The sequence below is a fragment of the Leucoraja erinacea genome, chromosome 28, assembly GCF_028641065.1.
Source record: "Leucoraja erinacea ecotype New England chromosome 28, Leri_hhj_1, whole genome shotgun sequence".
NCBI classification, from domain to species: domain Eukaryota; kingdom Metazoa; phylum Chordata; class Chondrichthyes; order Rajiformes; family Rajidae; genus Leucoraja; species Leucoraja erinaceus.
Window position 1 is genome coordinate 26,323,002 of NC_073404.1, and position 23,362 is coordinate 26,346,363.

General features: G+C 45.0%; 1 protein-coding gene across 1 annotated transcript in view; it reads right to left on the minus strand.

The window, feature by feature from the left end:
* Positions 1-23,362, minus strand: part of doc2b (double C2-like domains, beta) — a 213,396-nt gene that overhangs the window by 125,393 nt on the left and 64,641 nt on the right. Inside the window, exon 3 of the mRNA XM_055658071.1 lies at positions 6,591-6,665. Within this exon, the coding sequence (XP_055514046.1) occupies positions 6,591-6,665 (75 nt within the window). The remainder of the gene's footprint in view (positions 1-6,590; positions 6,666-23,362) is intronic.

The window sequence follows — 23,362 nt, forward strand, 5'->3', positions numbered from 1 at the left end:
CAAAACGTGCACGTTTGTAGGTTAATTGACCACTGTAAAATTGCCCCTAGTGTGTAGCGAGTGGATGAGAAAATGGGATACCTTGGCGTGAATGGGTGATCAATGGTCGGCATAGGCTCGATGGGCCAAAGGGCCTGTTTCCATGCTATACGCGCAAATGACGCCCAAGTGGGACAGGCCCTTAAGAAATAAATGACTTTGGATTTTATAGATAGAAATAAAAATCACTTTTCCAGTAGCTTTAAAACCAGAAGTTTAACTGGCAAGTCGTGTGAAAGCATTTTATTGGGATGTATCACAGCACGGTTTGGGAACAACTCCATCCAAGACCGCAAGAAATGGCATTGTAATTATGGACGCAGCCCAGACCATCGCACAAACCAACCTCCCTTCCATTGACTCCATTTATACCTCACGCTGCCTCAGCAAGGCCAGCAACATAATCAAGGACGAGTCGCACCCTGGCCACTCCCTCGTCTCCCCTCTCCCATCGGTCAAAAGGTATAGAAGTGTGAAAAGGCACACCTCCAGATTCAGGGTCAGTTTCTTCCCCAGCTGTTATCAGGCAACTGAATCATCCTACCACAACTAGAACCCTGTCCAGAGCTACTATCTACCTCATTGGAGACCCTTGGGACTGTCGATGATCGGACTTTACTGCCTTTATCTTGCACTAAACGTTATTCCCTTATCACGCATCAGTGCATTATAAGTGGCTCGATTGTAATCATGTGTTGTCTTTCCGCTGACTGGTTAGCACGCAACAAAAGCTTTTCATTGTACCTCCCTACATGCGACAATAAATTGAACTAAACTAAATCACATCTGCATTCACTCTATACAGATGTTGACAAATTATCTGTGCACTGCTTCTCTCTTTACATGCACGAGTATCTTTGATCAGACTTTACTGGCTTTATCTTGTACTAAACATTATTCCCTTTATCAAGTATCGGACACACAGTAAAAGGCCCCGTTGTAATCATGTATTGTCTTTCTGCCGACTAATAAAGCACACAACAAAAGGTTTTCACTGGACCTCGGTACACGTGACTTCAAACTAAACTCAAGTCCCGGATGATCCAAGATGTAAGCTTAAATTTCCTGCCAACACTAAACCATTCATAGGTAGACAAAAATGCTGGAGAAACTCAGCGGGTGCAGCAGCATCTATGGAGAGAAGGAAATAGGCAACGTTTCGTCCCGAAACGTTGCCTATTTCCTTCGCTCCATAGATGCTGCTGCACCCGCTGAGTTTCTCCAGCATTTATGTGTACCGTCGATTTTCCAGCATTCTTCAACACTAAATCATTCATGCCCACTACTTGTCACTGATCTCTGAGCAAACTCTTGGGTTGCTTTCAAAATAAACACCATCGTCAAATTAATGAACCAAACTGCCTCAAAACATCTCTCGAAAACCTTGTGCAGAGGTACAACTTCACATCTGTAGATGCCATCATTTTTTTTTAAAGTTGTGCATTGGAGAGGGGGGGGGGGGGGGGGGGGGGGGGGGGGGGGGGGGAGAGGGTGGATGACATTCAAAGTCTGAAAAATACTTTGACAGCCAGCTATGCGGCTTAGTTGTTTATCAAACACAGCAAAAATCAGTTAGCAATAATCTGAAACATTCAACAACAATTTTAAATATTCAAGCCATGAAATAAATTTCAAATCATCAAAAATTTAAGAAAGTTAAAAGAAAAATGCATAATAGACTTTAAAATATACAGAAGCATTTAAACACAATATTTATAAAACCCAACATGAACATAGTTTTGTGTCTTTAGCCGCCCCGTGGCTTTAAAGTGAAGGGAGGTTCCTGTGCCATTCAAATCCACACCAATCTATTAACTCCAATTTCATGCGTTCTAATTTTTTTAAATAGTCCCCTCTGGGAGATCTTCCGATTCACCACTTCAACTGGTTTGTCCTCATCTGCTCTGACATGGAGAACTTCAAAAAACTAAAGTGCGTTTCAAAACAAGTTCCACGAGGAACTCAACAGGTCAGGCAGCATCTGTGGAGGGAATGGACAGGCAATGTTTTGTGTCCAGACCCTTCTTCAGACCTCCATACCTCACTAGGAAGACCTTAAGACCCTTTCCCACTTAGGAAACCTGAACAGAAACCTCTGGAGACTTTGCGCCCCACCCAAGGTTTCCGTGCGGTTCCCAGAGGTTTTTGTCAGTCTCCCTACCTGCTTCCACTACCTGCAACCTCCGGCAACCACCTGCAACCTCCGGGAACAGCATGGAAACCTTGGGTGGGTTTCAGGTTTCCTAAGTGGGACAGGGGCTTTAGGTTCCTCTGTTTCTTCCCTAAGCAGAAACCCAATCAATTCCTTTCAACCATAGACTGTCCTGATTGTGGATGATCAGCCATGATCACATTGAATGGCGGTGCTGGTTCAAAGGGCCGAATGGCCTACTCCTGCACCTATTGTCTATTGTCTATAAAACCTTCTCTTATGACTCCTCTCACCTTCCCAACCCAAAACATCGTCTGCCATTCTCTCCACTGAGTTGAGTTCCTGCAGCATTTTGTTTTTTGCTCAAGGTTTTAGCATTTGCAGTTTCTTGTGTCGTCAAAGTATTTTTTTAAACGTGATCTCCCTTGTTGTCAGTTATTTCATTATAGGTTCCAGCAATTTCCCAACCTCGAATGTTGAGCTAGTCTGCAGTTCTCTTCTTTATCTTTTTGAATAACAAATAACAGTTGCTAACTCCCAATCCACAGGAATCATTCGAGGATCAATGGAACTTTGTAGATGGCGAACAATGTGTCCACCATCTCCTCAACCACGGAGGGTTTCGGCCCGAAACGGTGCCTATTTCCTTCGCTCCATAGATGCTGCTGCACCCGCTGAGTTTCTCCAGTTTTTTGTGTACCCATCTCCTCAACCACGTCCTGGCTGCAGAGAGTCATTTCCTGCGGAGTTAAGGACTTTAATCCCAATAATTAGTCTAATTCGAACTTTTTTCTGATGGCGATTGGGGAAAAATCTAAACAGGATCTGTGGGGGAAACTTTTTCTGACAGTGGCTGGTAGGTATATGGTAGATATATGGTAGGTATATGGTAGATATATGATAGGTATATGGTAGGTATATGGTAGGTATATGCCAGAGAAAGCTGCAGGGGCAGGTACAAGTACAAGGTGTAGAAGACATGTAGCCAAGTACATGGATAGCCAAGGTTTAGTTTAGTTTAGTTCATAGATTCAGCACGGAAACAGGTCCCGTTGCCCACCAAGCCCGCACCATCCAGTGATCCCCACACACTAACGCTATCCTACACACCGGGGATAATTTACAATCTTTACCCAAGCTAGTTAACCTACAAAACCTGTAAGGCTTTGAAATGTGGAAGGAAACCAAAGCACCCGAGGAAAACCTGTTGATGTCACGGGGAGAACGTTCAAACTCTGCACAGACGGCACCCATAGACAGGATCGAACCCGGGCCTTTGGCGTCGCAAGGCAACAATTCTACCGTTGCGCCACCAAGGGATATGGGTCAAACATGGGCAAATGTGTCAACCTGGGCAGACAACTTGGTTGGCATGGACAAGCTGGGCCAAAGGTCCTGTTTTTCTGCTGATAAACTACACGATGCTATGACTATTATTTACGTACTGCCCCCAATTTTGTGTTGAGTGAAACATGCCATTGGAAAGTAATGGGATACATCCATTTTGCTTCCCAGTGTTCCCATATGTTTGGAGGTCAACTATGTTGTTGCTTACACAACAGTTACATCTGACCCAATGATGAACTTTACTCAGCAATTGTAGATGTCAGCATATCCTGGTTATATTGTCTATGACTATCCAACATGGCTGGTGCTCCGTAGGGAAGTCCACTGCTTCCAATCTGAAAACTCCTCCCCACAATTTATTTTCACTTCTTTGTGTGGTAAAACTAAATTTGCAATTTAAATTCAGAATCAGGCAGCACAGTGGAGCAGCTGTAGAGTTGCCACCTAACAGCGGCAGATACCCAGGTTCGATCCTGACCACGTGTGCTTGTCTGTACATAGTTTGTACGTTCTCCCCGTGTGTTTTCTCCGAGATCTGCAGTTTCCTCCCACACTCCAAAGACATACAGGTTTGTAAGTAGGTTACACAAAAAAGCTGGAGAAACTCAGCGGGTGCAGCAGCATCTATGGAGCGAAGGAAATAGGCAACGTTTCGGGCCGAAACCGAAGGGTTTCGGCCCGAAACGTTGCCTATTTCCTTCGCTCCATAGATGCTGCTGCACCCGCTGAGTTTCTCCAGCTTTTTTGTGTAACCTTCGATTCTCCAGCATCTGCAGTTCCCTCTTAAACACAGGTTTGTAGGTAAATTGGTTTGAGTAAATGTCAAGTGTGAGTAGGATAGTGTTAGTGTGCGGGGATCGCTGGTCGGCGCGGACTCGGTGGGCCTGTTTCCATGCTGTATCTTCAAACTAATCTAAACTAAACCAAAGATAGACACAAAAAGCTGGAGCAACTCAGCGGGACAGGCAGCATCTCTGGAGAAAAGGAATGGGTGACCTTTCGGGTCGAGGCTGAAGAATGGATCACACTGCTTCAGTTCAATACTCTGCAAAATGAAATTCCAGGCTGGGTGTTGGAAACAGGATTAACATGCCTTCATTTGATCCCGTCGACTTTCTAGACTCACCCAGAGTTCACGTACATGATGAGAGGGCATGAACTCACCATCCACTGGGTTTGATGAGACAAAAGTATGGTGCATGTGTGCTTTGAGGCATACCCTGGACTCTCTCACAGTCAGGAGGGCAGTATATAGCTTTAATGAAGTACAAAGGGCTAAGCACTACATTTAAGGGCGGCACAGTGGCACAACGGTAGAGTTGCTGCTAGACATCCGGGTTCGATCCTGACAACGGGTGCCGTTTGTACGGAGTTTGTACATTCCCCCTTCAACCACATGGATTTAGAAACATAGACAATAGGTGCAGGAGTAGGCCATTCGGCCCTTCGAGCCTGCACTGCCATTCAATATGATCATGGCTGATCATCCAACTCAGTATCCCATCCTTGCCTTCTCTCCATACCCCCTGGTCCCTTTAGCCACAAGGGCCACATCTAACACCCTCTTAAATATAGCCAATGAACTGTGGCCTCAACTACCCTCTGTGGCAGAGAATCCACAGATTCACCACTCTCTGTGTGAAAAATGTTTTCCTCTTCTCGGTCCTAAAAGATTTCCCCCTTATCCTTAAACTATGACCCCTAGTTCTGGACTTCCCCAACATGGATTTCTCCGGTTTCCTTCCACACTCCAAAGATGTTGTAGGTTTGTAGGTTAACTATAGTATTGTCCCTAGTTTGTGTACTGGGTGACCACTGGTTGGCGTGGATTTGTTGGGCTGAAGGTTCTGTTTCCACCTGTTTTTGAGTCCAGAACCAGGGGCCACAGTTTAAGAATAAGGAGTAAGCCATTTTAGAATGGAGATGAGGAAACACTTTTTCTCTCAGAGTGGTGAGTCTGTGGAATTCTTTGCCTCAGAGGGCAGTGGAGGCGGGTTCTCTGGATGCTTTCAAGAGAGAGCTAGATAGGGCTCTTAAAAATAGCGGAGTCAGGGGCCCTTGTGGCTAAAGGGGTCAGGGGGTATGGAGAGAAAGCAGGTACAGCATACTGAGTTGGATGATCAGCCATGATCATATTGAATGGCCTACTCCTGCACCTATTTTCTATGTTTCTATGTCTCTATATGGGGAGAAGGCAGGAACAGGGTACTGATTGGGGATGATCAGCCATGATCACATTGAATGGCGGTGCTGGCTCGAAGGGCCGAATGGCCTACTCCTGCACCTATTGCCTATTGCCTATTGCCCACGCTGTATTTCTAAAATCAAAAGTCAACTGGAAAGGAGCAGCAGATGCTGGTTTATACCAAAGACAGACACAAAACGTTGGAGTAACTCAGCGGGTCAGGCAGCATTTCTGGAGAAAAAGGATAGGTGACGTTTCGGGTCGGGACCCTTCTTTTTTTTGTACTGATTGTCTGAAGAAGGGTCCTGACCTGAAAGGTCACCTTCCCATATTCTCCAGAGATGCTGCCTGACCCGCTGCGTGACTGCAGCATTTTGTGTCCATCGTTAATGAAGTACTGCCTATCCTCCTGGATTCATTCACCGCTAATGCTGGAATGACGAGCAAAACACAAAGTGCTGGAGGAACCTGCCTGCCTGCCCAGCTGAATTCCCACCAACGGAGTGAGTATTGTTCTTGGAAATTGTCCTCGGACTTATAGCTGCGCTATGAAAGCATCATTCATCATTCGGCACGCCACCGTGCCATTTGTTCATCTACCGAACAAGCCATCCTGTAATCCGAGTTAAACTCTCAATTAAGTACCAATTTCTACTGCATTACAGGCAATCGTGTGCAAATAGCCTGCCCACTAAAAATAGTCCCAAGCATTACAAAGTCTCCCAGTCAACAAGCTATTGCAGATTTTCATCTGCGATACCAAGTGGATTTGCAGTGCATTTCATATTGTGGTGATGGATAAGATTAATCTCTCCTCTCCCGTTCGATACAGCTGAGAACGCGACTGGCTTTAAACCATAACCTTACCTTACTGGCGCCTGGGAGCAAATGCAATTTGACATATGGATCGGCAAGCCCGCTGTGGTCCATTGACTTCAGGCCCTTTGGGGAAAGAAGTGAGAATGCATTGACATTATTGATGGCCGATTAAAGCAGCACGTTTGTCGACGAATAACTATTGACCCCGGAACGATTTCTTCACTTACACTCATGCCATTGCTTAACAGATACGCCCGACCGTGTGGTTCTCAGCAAGCGAGCTTGAAGTGAACACAAACACGTGCACGTAAGCATGGACACAAAAAGCTGGAGTAACTCAGCGGGACAGGCAGCATCTCTGGAGAGAAGGAACGGGTGACGTTTGGGGTCGAGACCCTTCTTCAGACTGGGCTGAACACTCGAAAATCGGGATAGAACCGACCTATACTATCTCCAATTTCAAGTGCCCAGCACAGAGCCAAGAGCTCATTGAAATGCTATCGTAGATGAGGAAGGGTCTCGACCTAAAACGTCACCCATTCCTTCCCTCCAGAGATGCTGCCTGTCCCGCTGAGTTACACCATGCTTTTTGTGTCTACCCTCCGTTTAAACCAGCATCTGCAGTTCCTTCCTACACAACTTAACCATGGAAATTGCTATGAAGTGGATTGGACGCCACTAATCGATTCCTATCTGCTAAAATAAAACTGTAGGACCCAAATACCACGTTCAAATAAAGGGACTTTTGGGGAGAAAGAACACGGGAATAGTGATGCAGTGTAGAAAGGAACTGTAGGTGCTGGTTTACACCGAAAATAAACACTGGAGTAACTCAGCGGGACAGGCAGCATCTCTGGAGAGAAGGAATGGGTGACGTTTCGGGCCGTGACCTTGCTTCAGACCTTCAATAGTGTAATAACGCTCATTTGAAGTCCACAACATTTAAATTCATTCATTTATATTGGCAGATTTCCAGAAGCGTAATTAAACATAAAACCCAAATTGATGCTTATTACGAAAGGATTATTAGCGCATTTCACATGAAGGAACCTAATCGCACAATTTAACAGAAGCAAAAAAAAAAAAAAAAAGCATTATTCTGGCCCGGGAGGAATCATGAATATCACATTCTGGGCAACCGAGATCTGGTAACAAAAATACTGCTTGGAGGTAACGTTCAAAGTCATTGTTATTAATACTGTATTTGAACCAGACGTGGGGCGTGGGGAGTGGAGGGGGGGGGGCTACAGAGAACAAAGGAAGGGCCCGGAGTAGTGGGGGCCACTAGGGACAGAGAGAGGGACCATTGGGACTACATTGGAGAGTTACTTTGTCAGCGCTCTGTATGTGGGGACTCTTTGAATAGTTTGTGTACGGTGTGCAAAATAAAAGAACTTCACCGTAACATGTGATAATAAAGTATCAATCAATCAATTGTGGATCCTTCAATCAGGGATGAGGGATCTTGTTCAGGTGAAATGATCCTTACAATGAAAATCTAATTTGATGCAAGTTGAGACTACATTTTTAGCAACTTTGGACTTTAATCATATTAAATGGCGTGGGAAACACAGTGACTCGTGTGTACTGTCTCGTTGTGATCTACTATTCCTGCATTCTTGTACTTAAGTATGATTGTGCCTGATAGTCTGATGATCTCCAATGAGGTAGATAGTAGCTCAGGACTGGTGTCCAGCTGTTGGTAGGGTGGTTCAGTTGCCTGATAACAGCTGGGAAGAAACTGACCCTAAATCTGGAATTGTGCCTTTTCACACATATATACCTCGTGCCTGTTGGGAGAAGGGAGAAGGGAGAAGGGAGGAGTGACCGGGGTGAGACTCGTTCGTGATTATGCTGGTGGCCTTGCCAAGGCTGCGTGAAGTGTAGGTGGTGTCAATGGAAGGCAGTTTGGTTTGTGTGATGGTCTGGGCTGCATCCACAGTTCCCACAAACCAACCTCCCTTCTATTGAAGACGGACGCACAAAGCTGGAGTAACTCAGCGGGACAGGCAGCATCTCTGGAGAGAAGGAATGGGTGTTGTTTCGGGTCGAGACCCTTCTTCAGACTGATTAGGGAAAAGGGAAATGAGAGATATAGATGGTGATGTGGAGAGATAAAGAACAATGAATGAAAGATGTGTAAATAAAAGTAACGGTGATAAAGGAACCAGGCCATTAATAGCTGTTTGTTGGGTGAAAATGAGAAGCGGGTATGACTTGGGTTGGGGAGGGATAGAGAGAGAGGGAATGCCAGGTGCTACCTGAAGTGAGAGATCTGGGAGATGGGGTTGGTTCACGCCGGCGAAGCGAAGGCGTTCCGTGAAACGATCGCCCAGTGTGCGTTTGGTCTCGCCGATGTATTAGAGTCCACATCTTGAACAATGGATACAGTAGATGAGGTTGGATGAGGTGCAAGTGACCCTCTGCCTAACCTGAAAGGACTGTCGGGGTCTCCTGGACAGAGTCGAGGGAGGATGTGTATCGACAGGTGTTGCGTCTTCTGCGGTTGCAGGGGAAGGTACCCGGGGAGGGGGTGGTTTGGGTGGGAAGGGGTCAGTTAACCAGGGAGTTGCAGAGAGAACGGTCTCTGTGGAAGGCAGAAAGGGTTGGAGATGGGAAAATGTGGCTAGTGGTGGGATCCCGTTGGACTCCCTTCTATTGACTGCAATTACACCTCACGCTGCCTCGGCAAGGCCAGCAGCATCATCAAGGACGAGTCACCTGGCCACTCCCTCTTCTCCGCTCTCCCATCGGGCAAGAGGTACAGAAGTGTGAAAACGCACACCTCCAGATTCAGAGACAGTTTCTTCCCAGCTGTTATCAGGCAACTGAATCATCCTACCACAACCAGGGAGCAGTACTGAACTTTGTGGGCTTTCCTTGCACTAAACGTTATTCCCTTATCATGTATCTGTACACTGCAAATGGCTCGATGGTAATCATGTATTGTCTTTCCGCTGACTGGTTACAACACAACAAAAGCTTTTCACTGTACCTCGGTACATGTGACAATTAACTAAACTGAGAACTGAAGTTTCTTGCAGTCTTTGATAGTGCATGGACCTTAGGTAAAAACTGGATTTAGCTCACCTATGTTGATGGTCAGCTCACATATGAAGCATCTCAATTTTGGAATAATTTAATGAAGCTGCCAGTGCTCATAAAGGGACAGGGATCAAGATCTCAAGGATGAGAAGATTGGAGGGAAATTACAACAACTAAAGAAGAATGATGGGGAGCTGAAGATTTCTCTAAATGTGCAGGAAGGAACTACAAATGCTGGTTTAAGCCGAAGATCGACACAAAATGCTGGTGTAACTCAGCGGGACAGGCAGCATCTCTGGAGAGAAGGAATGGGTGATATTTCGGTGCGGTCTCAAGAAGTCTTTTGATCAGTCTGATTAAGTGTCTCGACCCGAAAAAGTCACCCATTCCTTCTCTCCAGAGATGCTGCCTGTCCCGCTCAGTTACTCCAGCATTTTGTGTCGATCTAAGATTTCTCCAAAGGCAGACACATCTGAAGGTCATTTCAATCAATAAGTGCCAATAATCAAACCAGCCCTGAAAATTACGATTTAACTTATTCCAATTCAATTACGGCAACAAAATAAATGCCATCAATTCTCATTCTGAATAATCAAGAGCAACAGTCGGTGTATGCGGGTGGAATATAGAAGATGCAATTACATTATCAACACCATGGGTTTAATGATTAAACAGTTTAGATTTGATTCATGATAGCCAACATTAAATTATCAGCATTTCAGTCACAACTTTTTCATGCAGATTCGATCATTTGGGATCATCTGATTGTTTTTGCCTTGTTTAACTAACAACATAGTTCAAGTCACCTTGGGACGTATGGACCAGGGCAGCTAATATGCAGTGATTGTACTATTGTATTAACTATTGTACTGATACTGTAACATTATTGTTGAAGGGATATAATATGGGACTAGGGGAGATTATGTGTTCGGCACGGACTAGAAGGGTCGATATGGCCTGTTTCCGTGCTGTGATTGTTATATGGTTATATGGTTAATACTAAATGATGCCACATTTCCATGGCATTGACAATGTACAAATACTGTATGTTGTTCCTTGCATCACTCGAAGGAAAAGGGCAGTGGTATAGTTGCTGCCACACCCGCTAGAGACCTGGGTTCAATCTGCTGTTCCAGGTGTGGACTCACACCTGTGTATATCGGTGAGACCAAGCGCAGGCTCAGCGATCGTTCCACTGAACACCTCCGCTCGGTCCGCCTAAACCTACCTGGATGTTCAACACTTGAACTCCCCCTCCCATTCTCACACTGACCTTTCTGTCCTGGGCCTCCTCCATTGTCAGAGTGAGGCCCAGCGCAAATTGGAGGAATGGCACCTCATATTTCGCTTGGGTAGCTCACACCCCAGCGGCATGAACATTGACTTCTCTAACTTCAATTAACCCTTGCTTTCCCTCTCTCTCCATCCCCTCCCCCTTCCCAGTTCTCCGACCAGTCTTGCTGTCTCCGACTACATTTTATCACTGTACCGCCCACTACCCTGACATCAGCCTGAAGAACTGGGTCTCGACCCGAAATGTCACCCGTTCCTTCTCTCCAGAGATGCTGCCTGACCCACTGAGTTACTCCAGCATTTTGTGTCTACCTTCGATTTAAACCAGCACCTGCAGTTCTTCCCCACACAGGTTTGTAACTTAATTGGTTTCTGTTAATTGCCCCTAGTGTGAAGGGTGCAATACTGGGATAACATAGAACTAGTGTACGGGTGATCCATGATCAACACGGTGGGCTGATGTGCCTGTTTCCACGCTGTATTTCTAATCCCTGAACAGTGGCAAACATACAGTTTGTGCTATTTGCGCCATTGCGGTTCGCCATTGTCTCAGGCACAGTTGGATTGCAATTTGATTTTTAATACCTTTAGCCTGCCCCATTTTGGGAGATGGCATCCAGCCTAAGCCTTAAAGATAGCGGAGTCAGGGGATATGGGGAGAAGGCAGGAACGGGGTACTGATTGGGGATGATCAGCCATGATCGCGTTGAATGGCGGTGCTAGCTCGAAGGGCCAAGTGGCCTAATCCTGCACCTATTGTCTATTGGCTATTGGACATGCAAACTCCGCACAAGCAGCTCCACTCCAGGTCCGATTTGTACCGGTCTTATTTACATGTGTCAATCATTCTTCTTCAGGAAGGATGAAAAAATGTAAATGATTTGCCTCTTCATGTTATTTGAAAAAAGCATTATTCGATTTATCCGTTAAAATAGAAGCGGTGGTCCATTGGGCATTTGAAGCAGTTATCTGCAGTGAGTTGTCCATGGTGATTGTTTATCATAAGAGAAATAGCTGGGAACACACAGAGGTTTGATCATCGCCTACAAAGAAGGAAAAGCCACACTCATCTTTTGGTGAGACTCATCTTTTGGTTTTCAGATAATTAAATCAACGCGGCAGTAATTCATCTGATCTGAAACCTGTTATTGGATTGTCATGAGGTCGAGGGTAGGGGAAACAATGTACACAATGCATCTACATGTGATTATTGTCTGCATATGTTACTGAATAGATTAACATGACAGTGTTCGAGTTACATCCTTTGAAGTTGGATATTCGACCCATAAGTGGTTAAGTCCGAGATGCCCAGAGTAGGTGAATCAAGGACCAGAGGACATAGATTTAAGGTGAGGGGGGGAAAGATTTAATTGGAATCTGAGGGGTAATTTTTTCACACAAAGGGTGGTAGGTGTATGTAACGAGCTGCCGGAGGAGGTAGTCGAGGCAGGGACTATCCCAACATTTAAGAAACAGTTAAGACAGGAACATGGAAAGGACAGGTTTGGAGGGATATGGACCGGGCAGGTAGGACTAATGTAGCGGGGACATGTTGGCCTCCACAAAAGTGTAAATCTGTTTTTTTATTTAAAACAAAAATGTATTTAGAATAATATAGGGGATACAGGAATAAGGCAATCGACATAACAGTCATACAATTAAGTGTACAGCTTCATTTTTAACATTGAAACCTAAATTTAAAAAAAATTTGACCGTTCCGTTGTTGCAGAAATTCAGTGAAAGGCAACCATGTCTTGAGAAATTGATCTGCTTTTTCAGCCAAGACAAGCCTAATGTTTTCTAAATGTAGTGTCTCGGACATATCAGTAATCCACATCTTCACTGTGGGAACTGTCGTCTTTTTCCAAAATGGTGTGTAAATCAAAAGGAATTTCTCTATTTAGATGGTCCATGTGTTCTCATACATTCATTGCTGTCTTTAAATGTATCCATCAGTTATAATTTGCTGATTTATACATACATGGAGCTGCTTGTAATGAATTCTAGTCCAAGTATAAAAGGCTGCTGAGCAGCCTCTGCAGCAAATTAGTCATATATTTCAGGAAGAGAATATTTAGGAACAAACCATTATGATTGCATTAGTCATCGACATTGTTGCTTTTATAGAAAGGTTTACGGAAAGCAAAATAAATCCATAGGAAATTGAGATGAAAATAAATCTGCGTTATCTTAGGTGTGCAGGAACGAAACACAAACTGCGCCCAGAGTAATACATACCAGTCTGGACGATGTAAGGAATTGCTGGACTGCCCTTTTTATATTCGATCTTCTTCAAAGTTCTCCTTTGGGAGAAAATTGGACCTGACCAAATCTGGGCAGGCTATTAACGCACCAGCTCTTTTCACCAACAACTAGATTAAGCTCGTCAAAAATCATATCCAAACTGGCCAGGTATGCACATCAATGGATATTTTTTAAGGCAGATAGATAGATTCTTGATTAGTACTGGTATCAGGGGTTAGACAATAGACACTAGGTGCAGGAGTAGGCCATTCGGCCCTTCGAGCCAGCACCGCCATTCAATGTGATCATGGCTGATCATCCCCAATCAGTACCCCATTCCTGCCTTCTCCCCATATCCCCTGACTCCGCTATCTTTAAGAGCCCTATCTAGCTCTCTCTTGAAAGCATCCAGAGAACCGGCCACCACCCTCTGAGGCAGAGAATTCCACAGACTCACCACTCTCTGTGATATAAAGTGTTTCCTCATCTCCGTTCTAAATGGCTTACTCATTCTTAAATGGTGGCCCCTGGTTCTGGACTCCCCCAACATCGGGAACATGTTTCCTGCCTCTAGCGTGTCCAAGCCCTTAACCATCTTATATGTTTCAATGAGATCTCCCCTGATCCTTCTAAACTCCAGAGTGTACAAGCCCAGCTGCTCCATTCTCTCAGCATATGACAGTCACGCCATCGCGGGAATTAACCTTGTAGACCTACGCTGCACTCCCTCAATAGCAAGAATGAGGTATGGGGTTATGGGGAAAAGGCAGGAGAATGGTGTTAGGATGGAGAGATAGATCAACCATGATTGAATGGTGGAGTAGACTTAATGGGCCAAATGGCAAATGGCCTTATTCTTCTCCTACCACTTAGGAACATGTATTTTGAATGCAAGCAAGAGATATTGCGTGCATCACATAAGTAATATGCCACAACCCGCTGTGAAATTAAATCATAGTCATGGGACTTTTCAATGTGATTGTCTTTTTGCAAACACTCTCTGAACAATCACGTATATTAAATTAGCCGAATGAAACCAGTGCTGACAAAAATATTGCAGATATTCATTCAACAACGTGATGTTATTATGGGATTTGCTGTACTTTATGAGTAGTATTAGCAGCATTAATCCTGGAAAGAGCTTACACGTCTCGGGTTTCGTTCACACAGTGTAACTGGGTGGCCTGGAATTGGATGCCTAATTTAGAACTGTTCACCACAGTTTATGCCTTTGGAAAGTGTTACATGGCACACGAGTTAAATTACTGGCAAAACACAAAGTGCTGGAAGAACACAGTGGGTCAGGCAGTATGTGTGGAAGGAATGGAAAGTCCATGTTTCGAGTCGGGACTCTGCTTCAGGACTGATAGGAGTTAGTGGGGGGGGGGGTGGAATTCTGGAAAAGAGGCGTGGGTGTGGGACAAAGCCTCGCAAGGATTAGGTGGAAACAGTTGGGGAGGAGGGAGGTTCTTAATTGATGGAATAAGCAACAAAGGCTAGAGGCGAAAAGGAGACAAATAGGTGTCAGATAAGCAGCGAAGCGGAGAAGTGGAATGAAGAGTCTGAGTGAGGAATAAGTATAGTTAAGGACAGGAGAGGGGAAAGATGAGGGATAAAAGGGAGATGGGGGGGGCGTGAATGGGAGATTAATGCATGGACCGAAAAGGATTAGGATAACTGGGGAGGGGGAGGGGGGGTTCTTTGAAGATGTTGGGTGAAATGGGTGGAGACTGCTTGAAATTGGAAATTGGAATGTTTCAACCTGGGGCAGCAGGGTGGCACAGCGGTAGAGTTGCTGCCTTACAGCGCTAGAGACCTGGGTTCAACTACGGGGGATGTCTGTACAGAGTTTGTTAGTTCTCCCCGTGACTGCGTGGGTTTTCTCCAGCATCTCTGGTTTCCTCCCACCCTCCAAAGACGTACAGGTTTGTAGGTTAATTGGCTTGGTATAATTGTAAATTGTCCTTGGGGTGTGTACGTGTGCGGGGATGGTTGGTGGGCGTGGACTCGGTGGGCTGAAAAACTTGTTTCTGCGCTGCATCTCTACACTAAACTACCATCGGGTTAAATAACCGCCCCATCCAACTCATGAACCGATGATCGGTCATGAGAAGGAGGTGGTGGTGTCGGTGGTAAGCGAAGGTCCGAAGGTCGGACAGCTGGCAGGCTGCTGACCGTCTGGGCCACGGGCAAGGCGCTTCTGCTGCTGCACTCCACGGGCTGTACTACGTCGGGACGGGTGAAGCGGGACCGGACGTGGCGCTCCGACCCGGCAGTCCCCTCGACCCGAGTAGTAGCAGTCAAATAGTTGGTTGAAATAGCACTGATAGTTATCACTGAGGTTGACAATATGACTGCCTTTCAGATGATCAATGGCACATTATGCTTCCTCATAACATTCAGTATCAGGATGTTAGATCGTATTCCAAAGCATGTTTCAACTACTGCTCGGAGATTGCTGACTGCTTGCCCTTAGGTCTCTCAGTTTGTTTTACCATGATCCTGGATGAAGCCTGGCTTCCAACACATGGACACAGGGATAGTGGAAGCAGCTAGCTGCACGCGGTAACCCATCTTGACGGCTGGTGATGCCCTACCCCCGGGCTTTTCTGCTCTTCGAACTGTCACTGCTATTAAATGTTTGTGGTCACAGGTCCACAAGGTCACAGAAGACTAACTCAAAATGAAAAATAATAAAATGATTTATTGACTTTGACTTGCTTTAAACGTTATACCCTTTATCCTGTACCTGGGCAGGGTGGACGGCTTGATGGTAATCATGTATAGTCTTTTTGCTGACTAGATGGCATGCAACAAAGAGTCTTTTCACCGAACCTCGGTACACGGGTCGAGGGGACTGCCGGGTGGGAGCGCCACGTCCGGCCCCGCTTCACCCGTCCCGACGTAGTACAGCCCGTGGAGTGCAGCAGCAGAAGCGCCTTGCCCGTGGCCCCAGTCGGTCGGCAGCCTGCCAGCTGTCCGACCTTCGGACCTTCGCTTACTACCGACACCACCACCTCCTTCTCATGACAGATTCTCTCACCCTGGCCACAAACTCTTTGAATCACTTCCCTCTGGAAGGCAACTCCGGATTGTCAAAGCTGCCACAGCCAGACATAAAAACAGTTTTTATCCACGAGTAGTTGCTCTACTCTACAGCCAAAGGTCTGTAGCCTCCCTTTGATCTGGTATTTTGTTGGTTCACATGCATGATCAATGGTGGTTTATCATTTTATTATTATTAATGTTTAGTGTTTTTGGAGTCATTCGTAACTGTCACTGTATGTCATGTTGTTACTTGTGGGTGGAGCACCAAGGCAAATTCCTTGTATGTGAATACTTGGCCAATAAACTTACTTACTTACTTAAATTTCCCCTAGTGTATGTGCAGGATAGTGTTAGTGTACAGGGATCACTGGTTGGCATGGACACAGTGGGCCAAAGAGCCTGTTTCCGCGCTGTGTCTCTGAATTAAACTAAAGGAGAAAAAAAAATAATTAAAGGAATGATGAACGAAATAGGACAAGAATAATGACATACAATGTGATATTTGTTTGTAGCGCCTACAATATTTAAGCTATTTACTTTCTGAATTAGAGAGATTTCACTGTAAACGGTGCCCATTGTCGAAGGGTGTTTATATTTTTAATTATTGGACATTTAATTGATTTCAGGAGATACCAGAAAGGATAAGATTGCATTTTTGCCATGCAGAATAAAGTGTTGTGAACCTTCCAGCAACATGTGGCTATGTTCAAATTATTGTCTCTCTTCCTCACCACAATACTGCCCGCTTTGCAGATTAAAACAGCATGTGGCAAATGCACAAAAAAAAAACCCTCAAATTAAACCACATTTATCATTTGCCATATTTTGTCAACAAATCCTGACTAATTATATTTGTTCATGATCACAAATTTATCATGTTAAATTGTGTACTCCATGCAAAAAGTAGTGGCATGAAGTGTTAGTGAATCGACCCCTTGTCCTCTCAAAAAGATAACTATGGTGTAGTTTAGTTTATTGACCAAATGACAGATGATGAGGATATTTATTGGCAACGACGCATGCTGTATGTACAGGCGAATATTCTCTTGCGTAAATTTGGTGCGTGTGCAGATGTGGTGAAGATGTCGCGAAATAGAGCATACTGCACACCACTCTACACTGCGCACCTGTGGTCGAACTATGGAAATACAAGTTTGCAGAGACTACAGGTGGCCATGAGAACACTGCTAAGGAAACCAAGATGGTGTAGTGCCAGTAATATGTTTGTGGCTGCAGGAGTCAGTACTTTAGAAGCTATCCTAAGACACCACATGTATAAATTCATTTGCAGGATAAATGACTCTGAACATGTAATTATTGTGGCCTTGTCAAACATAAGGGTTAGCACTACACGCTACGAATCCCAGCTGTGGAGACACTGGTATCGTTGTCTCATTGTAGGACATTGATCATTCTTTTGATCTGGATTTTTAACTCATGTATTGTGGGGTTTTTTTTAATATAATTTATGACGCTTTTATAAGTGATATACTAAGATTTTATATGTACTTAATATTTTTATGTAATGTTGCCCCTTGTCTGGACCTCGAGTCCGTAATGAAGTTTATTATTATTATTGATACAGCATGGAAACAGGCCCTTCGGCCCACAGAGTCCGCACTAACCAGCGATCCCCGCTCACTAACACTATCCTACACACACGAGGGACAATTTACATTTATACCAAGCCAATCCTCTTTGGAGTATGTGGAGAAAGCACAAACCCGGGACAGACAGCACATGTAATCGGGATTGAACCCGGATCTCTGGCACTGTAAGCGCTGTTAGCGAGCAACGCTACCGCTGCGCCACCGTGCCGTGTAGAGGCAAAGGATGCTTAAAGAATTTCTGGTGCAAGGTTTCAATGGGGGGGGGGGGGGGGGAGAGTATTGACAACAATGCTATTGTTATGCTGCTGAAGTGTGAAATGGGGAATATATAATTTAAATGCTGGAAGTATTACGGCATTTTCCCTTTTGAAAAAGGATAAATCATCTGGTGCGGATAAGATGATAAAACGCATTTTAGGCTGTTCAAAGAAGCATGGGAAGAAACTGCCGAGGCGGCAATTTTACAATTATTCCTGACTATTGGAGAGGAGGCAGAGAAGTGAAGAATTGCTAACTTTGTACCAGCTTAAAAAGAGTGAGGTCGGGGAGGAGGGCCATTAGGGACACGGCGAGTGATTACAAGCCAGGTCATTAACTTTGATGGTGCATTGGAATCCATTCTCAGAGACAATTAAACTTCAATTGGAAAAGGCACAGATTAACCATGGAAATCGGCAGGGATTTGTCAAAGAACCTTGTGTGTACCTTGGCTGGATTCTTTGAGGTAACATAGAAACATAGAAAATAGAAAATAGGTGCAGGAGTAGGCCATTCGGTCCTTCGAGCCTGCACCACCATTCAATATGAACATGGCTGATCATCCAACTCTGTATCCTGTACCTGCTTTCTCTCCATACCCCCTGATCCCTTTAGCCACAAGGGCCACATCTAACGTCCTCTTAAATATAGCCAATGAACTACCTTCTGTGGCAGAGAATTCCACAGATTCACCACTCTGTGTGAAAAATGTTTTTCCTCATCTCGGTCCTAAAAGATTTCCCCCTTATCCTTAAACTGTGATCCCTTGCTCTGGACTTCCCCAACATCGGGAACAATCTTCCTGCATCTAGCCTGTCCAACCCCTTAAGAATTTTGGAAGTTTCTATAAGATCCCCCCTCAATCTTCTAAACAAGGAAGGTTGAGGTTTCGTGCTTTAGATATCGGCATGATTTTAGCAACGCATTTGATAAAAGTGCCACATGGCAGGTAGCTCAAAATGGAAAAACCCCATAGGATCTAATGTAGTGGCAAGGCTGATCCAATAATGGTTCAGAGGTGGGAAACGTCACCCATTCCTTCTCTCCAGAGATGCTGCCTGGCCCGCTGAGTTACTCCAGCTTTTTGTGTCCATCTTCGGTTTAAACCAGCATCTGCAGTTCCTTCTTAGTCAGTAATGTTTGTTGGCAGCTTTTGTAATCAGAAGGCTGGTACCAGTGGCATGATTTAATACACAACCCCGAGCATTTTGTAACATACATAAAAGATAAAGACTTAAATATCGAGGGCAATAGCAAAGATGTTTGAGTCATTTTGTGAATGACAGTGATAAGAAGAGTTTTAGACTGCAAGACAGCATGGATAATCTGGTCAAGCGTGTAAGGAGGAACCGCAGATGCTGGTTTAAACCGAAGATAGACACAAAATGCTGGAGTAACTCAGCGGGACAGGCAGCATCTCTGGAGAGAAGGAATGGGTGACGAGACCCAAAACGTCACCCATTCCTTCTCTCCAGCGATGCTGCCTGTCCCGCTGAGTTACTCCAGCATTTTGTGCCTATCTTCGATAATCTGGTCAAATTAGGCAAAATGGAAAATTAGTCCAGAGAAATGTATGGTGCTGCATTTAGAGAGGGGCTTCAAGGCAAGTGTGAAGGTGTGAAGGGAGGGAAGGAACAAAAGGACCAAGGAGGAACACATTGTGAAGATGACTTAAAGTAATGTGTCATAGAGTTATACAGCACAGAAATGGCCCTTCGGCCCACCATATACATGCCGACCTTCTTGCCCAAATACACTAATCCCTTTTGCCAGCATCGGGACTGAAGCTGCCAGCATCAAAGACCCACACCATCCTGGCCACTCACTCATCTCTCCGCTGCCTTCAGGTAGAAGGTACAGGAGCCTGAAATCTACAACATCCAGGTTCAGGAATAGGCTCTTCCCCACAGCCATCGGGCTATTAAACTCAATCCAAACAAAACTCTGATCATTAATAGCCCAAGCAAAGCAAGAATTTCATTGTCCTATCTGGGACAATAAACTCTCTTGAATCTTGAATCCTTCAATGCCTTACATACTTAAATGTCTATAGAAACATTGTGATCGTGTCTGATTCCACCTCCTCTTCTGGCAGCAAGCTCCAGATATCAGCCACTCGCAATGAAAAAAGAGACATTTAATCTTCAGATCCCCTGCATAACTTTACCTTCAACCCATGCGCTCTTTCCTATGATACCACTACGATTGAAAAAAGATTTCTGTACCCTCCTGAAATCTTAATACTCTCCAACCAGTTTCATGCCTCGACATCCTTCACTCCAGCAAAAATAAATCCAGCCTATTCAGTATCAGTGCTTCAGTAAAGGGCCTGTTTCACTTGGTGATTTTTTTCGGCGACTGCCGGCGTCATTGACTGACGTGTCAGGGTCGCTGAAAGATTCTGAACATTTCAAAATACAGCGGCGACAAAAATAATGTTGCGACACTTGAGGAAACATCGCGCGTCAATACCACGTCGTGCCGCAACGTTTTCGGTGACCTGATACATCAGTCAACGATGCCAACAGTCGCCGAAAAAAAACCTGCAAGTGGGACAGGCCCTTAAGTAAAGTCCTTCATTCCTAATCTCCTCTGCATTCTCCCCGGCACAATCGCACCCTAGAGTAGAGACCAGAACTGCACACAGTACTCCTGCTACGCCCTGAACAGTATTTTGTACAGTTTCAACACAATGCCATGCCGATGATCCTTCAGATCAGCCTCTTCGTGTACCAGTGTGATACTCTCCCTAATAGGAAGTGCAACACACCACCTAGTTTCCATCCCCCCCCCCCCCCCCCGTCTCATCTGTGATTTCTATACCTGCAACATTAAGCTGCCATCCTCCGCGCCCCTCAACTACAGTTCATTTTTAGCCCACTGGACCTGGCTGACATTTGCTCCACATTTGGGCCAAACTGGACCATCTTGTCGACAACTAGAGCACAACTAAGCTACTATCCACCTCAATGGAGACCCTCGGACTATCTTTGACCAGATTGCATTGGACTTCATCTTGCACTAAACATAATTCACATTATTCCCTTTATCATGTACCTGTATACTGTGGACGTCTCCATTGTAATCATGCATTGTCTTTCTGCTGACTGGTTCCTCTCACTTATGAATTTATGAACATGAATATTACTTTCTTTCCTGTTTAGATGTAACCCATCCTTCTTATTTTGCCTCAGTATCAATCCCAAAGGTCCAAGCACCTTAAGCCCTTCCTATTGCACCGATTCCTCAGCCACACATTCATCTGCCCCATCCTCTTGCTTCTCTGCACACGTCAAAGGGAGCAATCTTAAAATTACAACCCTAGATTCCTCCTTATAATCTTCTGCCCCAATCATTAAATTCACTCTGCGAATTGCTATTCTTTATTAGGAAGGTTTAGGAAGATACATGATATGGGAATAACGTTTAGTGCAAGGCAGAGCCGGCAAAGTAAAGCAAGAAATGGTGCTGTAGGAATAGAGATTTAAGAGTGTGGATCGATTGTAATGAGTCTGTAGATCTGTGTCTGTGGCCAGCACGCAACTATTCGCCTGTGTTGGGCGCCAATTATACTAGAGCTATATAGCAATATGCATTAGTTACATTGCAACTTGGGACATGTGTACATTTCTGATCTACATGACTACATTGGAGAGGGCGCCCAAGAGATTGTTTTCGTTAGAATAGGGGCATCCGGGAGGCCTAATTGAGACGGACATAATTATGCATCTCAATTAAGTCTCCCCTGAGGCGGCTCTCCTGAGATGCGGAGACAGAATAAATCAGAGATACCTGATCTCATCAGCAACCGGTTGAAAAAACACGAGTAGGAAAGTCAAAATATTTGAAAGAATTAGAAGGTCTGGGGGGTAAAAGCTTCGTCATCCAGGGGGGGGGGGGGGGGGGGGGGGGGGGGGTGGGGGGGGGGGTGGGGGGGGGGTGGTCAAGGAAAGAGCGTTCACGTCACAGCCCGTTTTCACCAATCTTTCCACCACAGAAATTCAAGAACCAGGCATTGTTTGCCATGCCACTCAAATACGGGGCACCATAATTTTTTTTCCGCGCAGCCAAAGGCACGGTGAACCTATCGAAGCGTACATCAGTTCTTTGAAGCATATCGCCAGCCGGTGAGAGTTTGACAACTTGTGCCATAGTCTGATACGAGACAGAGTGGTTTATGTAATTCTCAATCATAAGGTACGCGATGAACTTCCACGTGACGCTGGTCTCACTCTGGGGACTGCTGAAAAACGCTGTCGTATAGTAAGGAATGAGCAGACACCCACATAGTGATCAGAATCCAGAGTTTTTTTATTAGCAGCTCTGTGGAGGAAACACAAGGTGCTTTCCTCTCCATGCATTCAGCTGGTCTAACTGGAGAGAGAGAGAGAGAGAGCTCGCTAATAAGCCTGTGGGCAGACCAGTAGTACGAGTGACATAAGGCATGTGCAGTGAGCATAATCTGTGTGGTAACATATATATATATATATATATATATATATATATAGTATCGACACACTAATCTACACGCACAAGACAGACACCATTGTCTGCAGATGCCGAGAAGTGTGTTCAGCTCTGGCTGAACAACTTCTAATCCTGTGTGTGGACTCGATAAGAAGATGATCCAGGGCTGACTGGAGTCTGGAACTTACTGACAAGGGCAGTGGAGAGAAAAACCTTAAAAATAATTTTGTACTTAAGAAACATAGAACCGTAGAAATATAGAAAATAGGTGCAGGAGTAGGCCATTTGCCCCTTCGAGCCAGCACCACCATTCAATATGATCATGGTTGATCATCCACAATCAGTACCCCGTTCCTGCATTCTCTCCCCATATCCCTTGATTCCACGGCCTTCTGTGGCAGAGAATTCCACAGATTCACAACTCTCAGGGTGAAAAAAATGTCCTCATCAAAGTCTTATATGGCCTACCCCTTATTCTTAAACTGCGCCCCCTGGTTCTGGACTCCCCCAACATCGGGAACATTTTTCCTGCATCTAGCCTGTCCAATCCCTTAAGAATTTTATATGTACCTATAATTTGGATCTGGATCTAAATAACCATGAGCCACTGAACACTGAACCAAATACAGGGAGGTGGAATTCACTGGAAAGCTTTTATTATAGTTTGCAAGCAAGCTTGGCCATATGATCTCTTACTATGAATAACATTTAGTTTAGAGATACAGCGTAGAAACAGGCCCTTCAGCCCACCAAGTCTGTGCAAACCAGTGGTCACCTGTACACAAGTGCTATCCTACACGCTAGTGGCAATTTACAGATTAATCTACAAACCTGCACATCTTTGGAGTTTGGGAG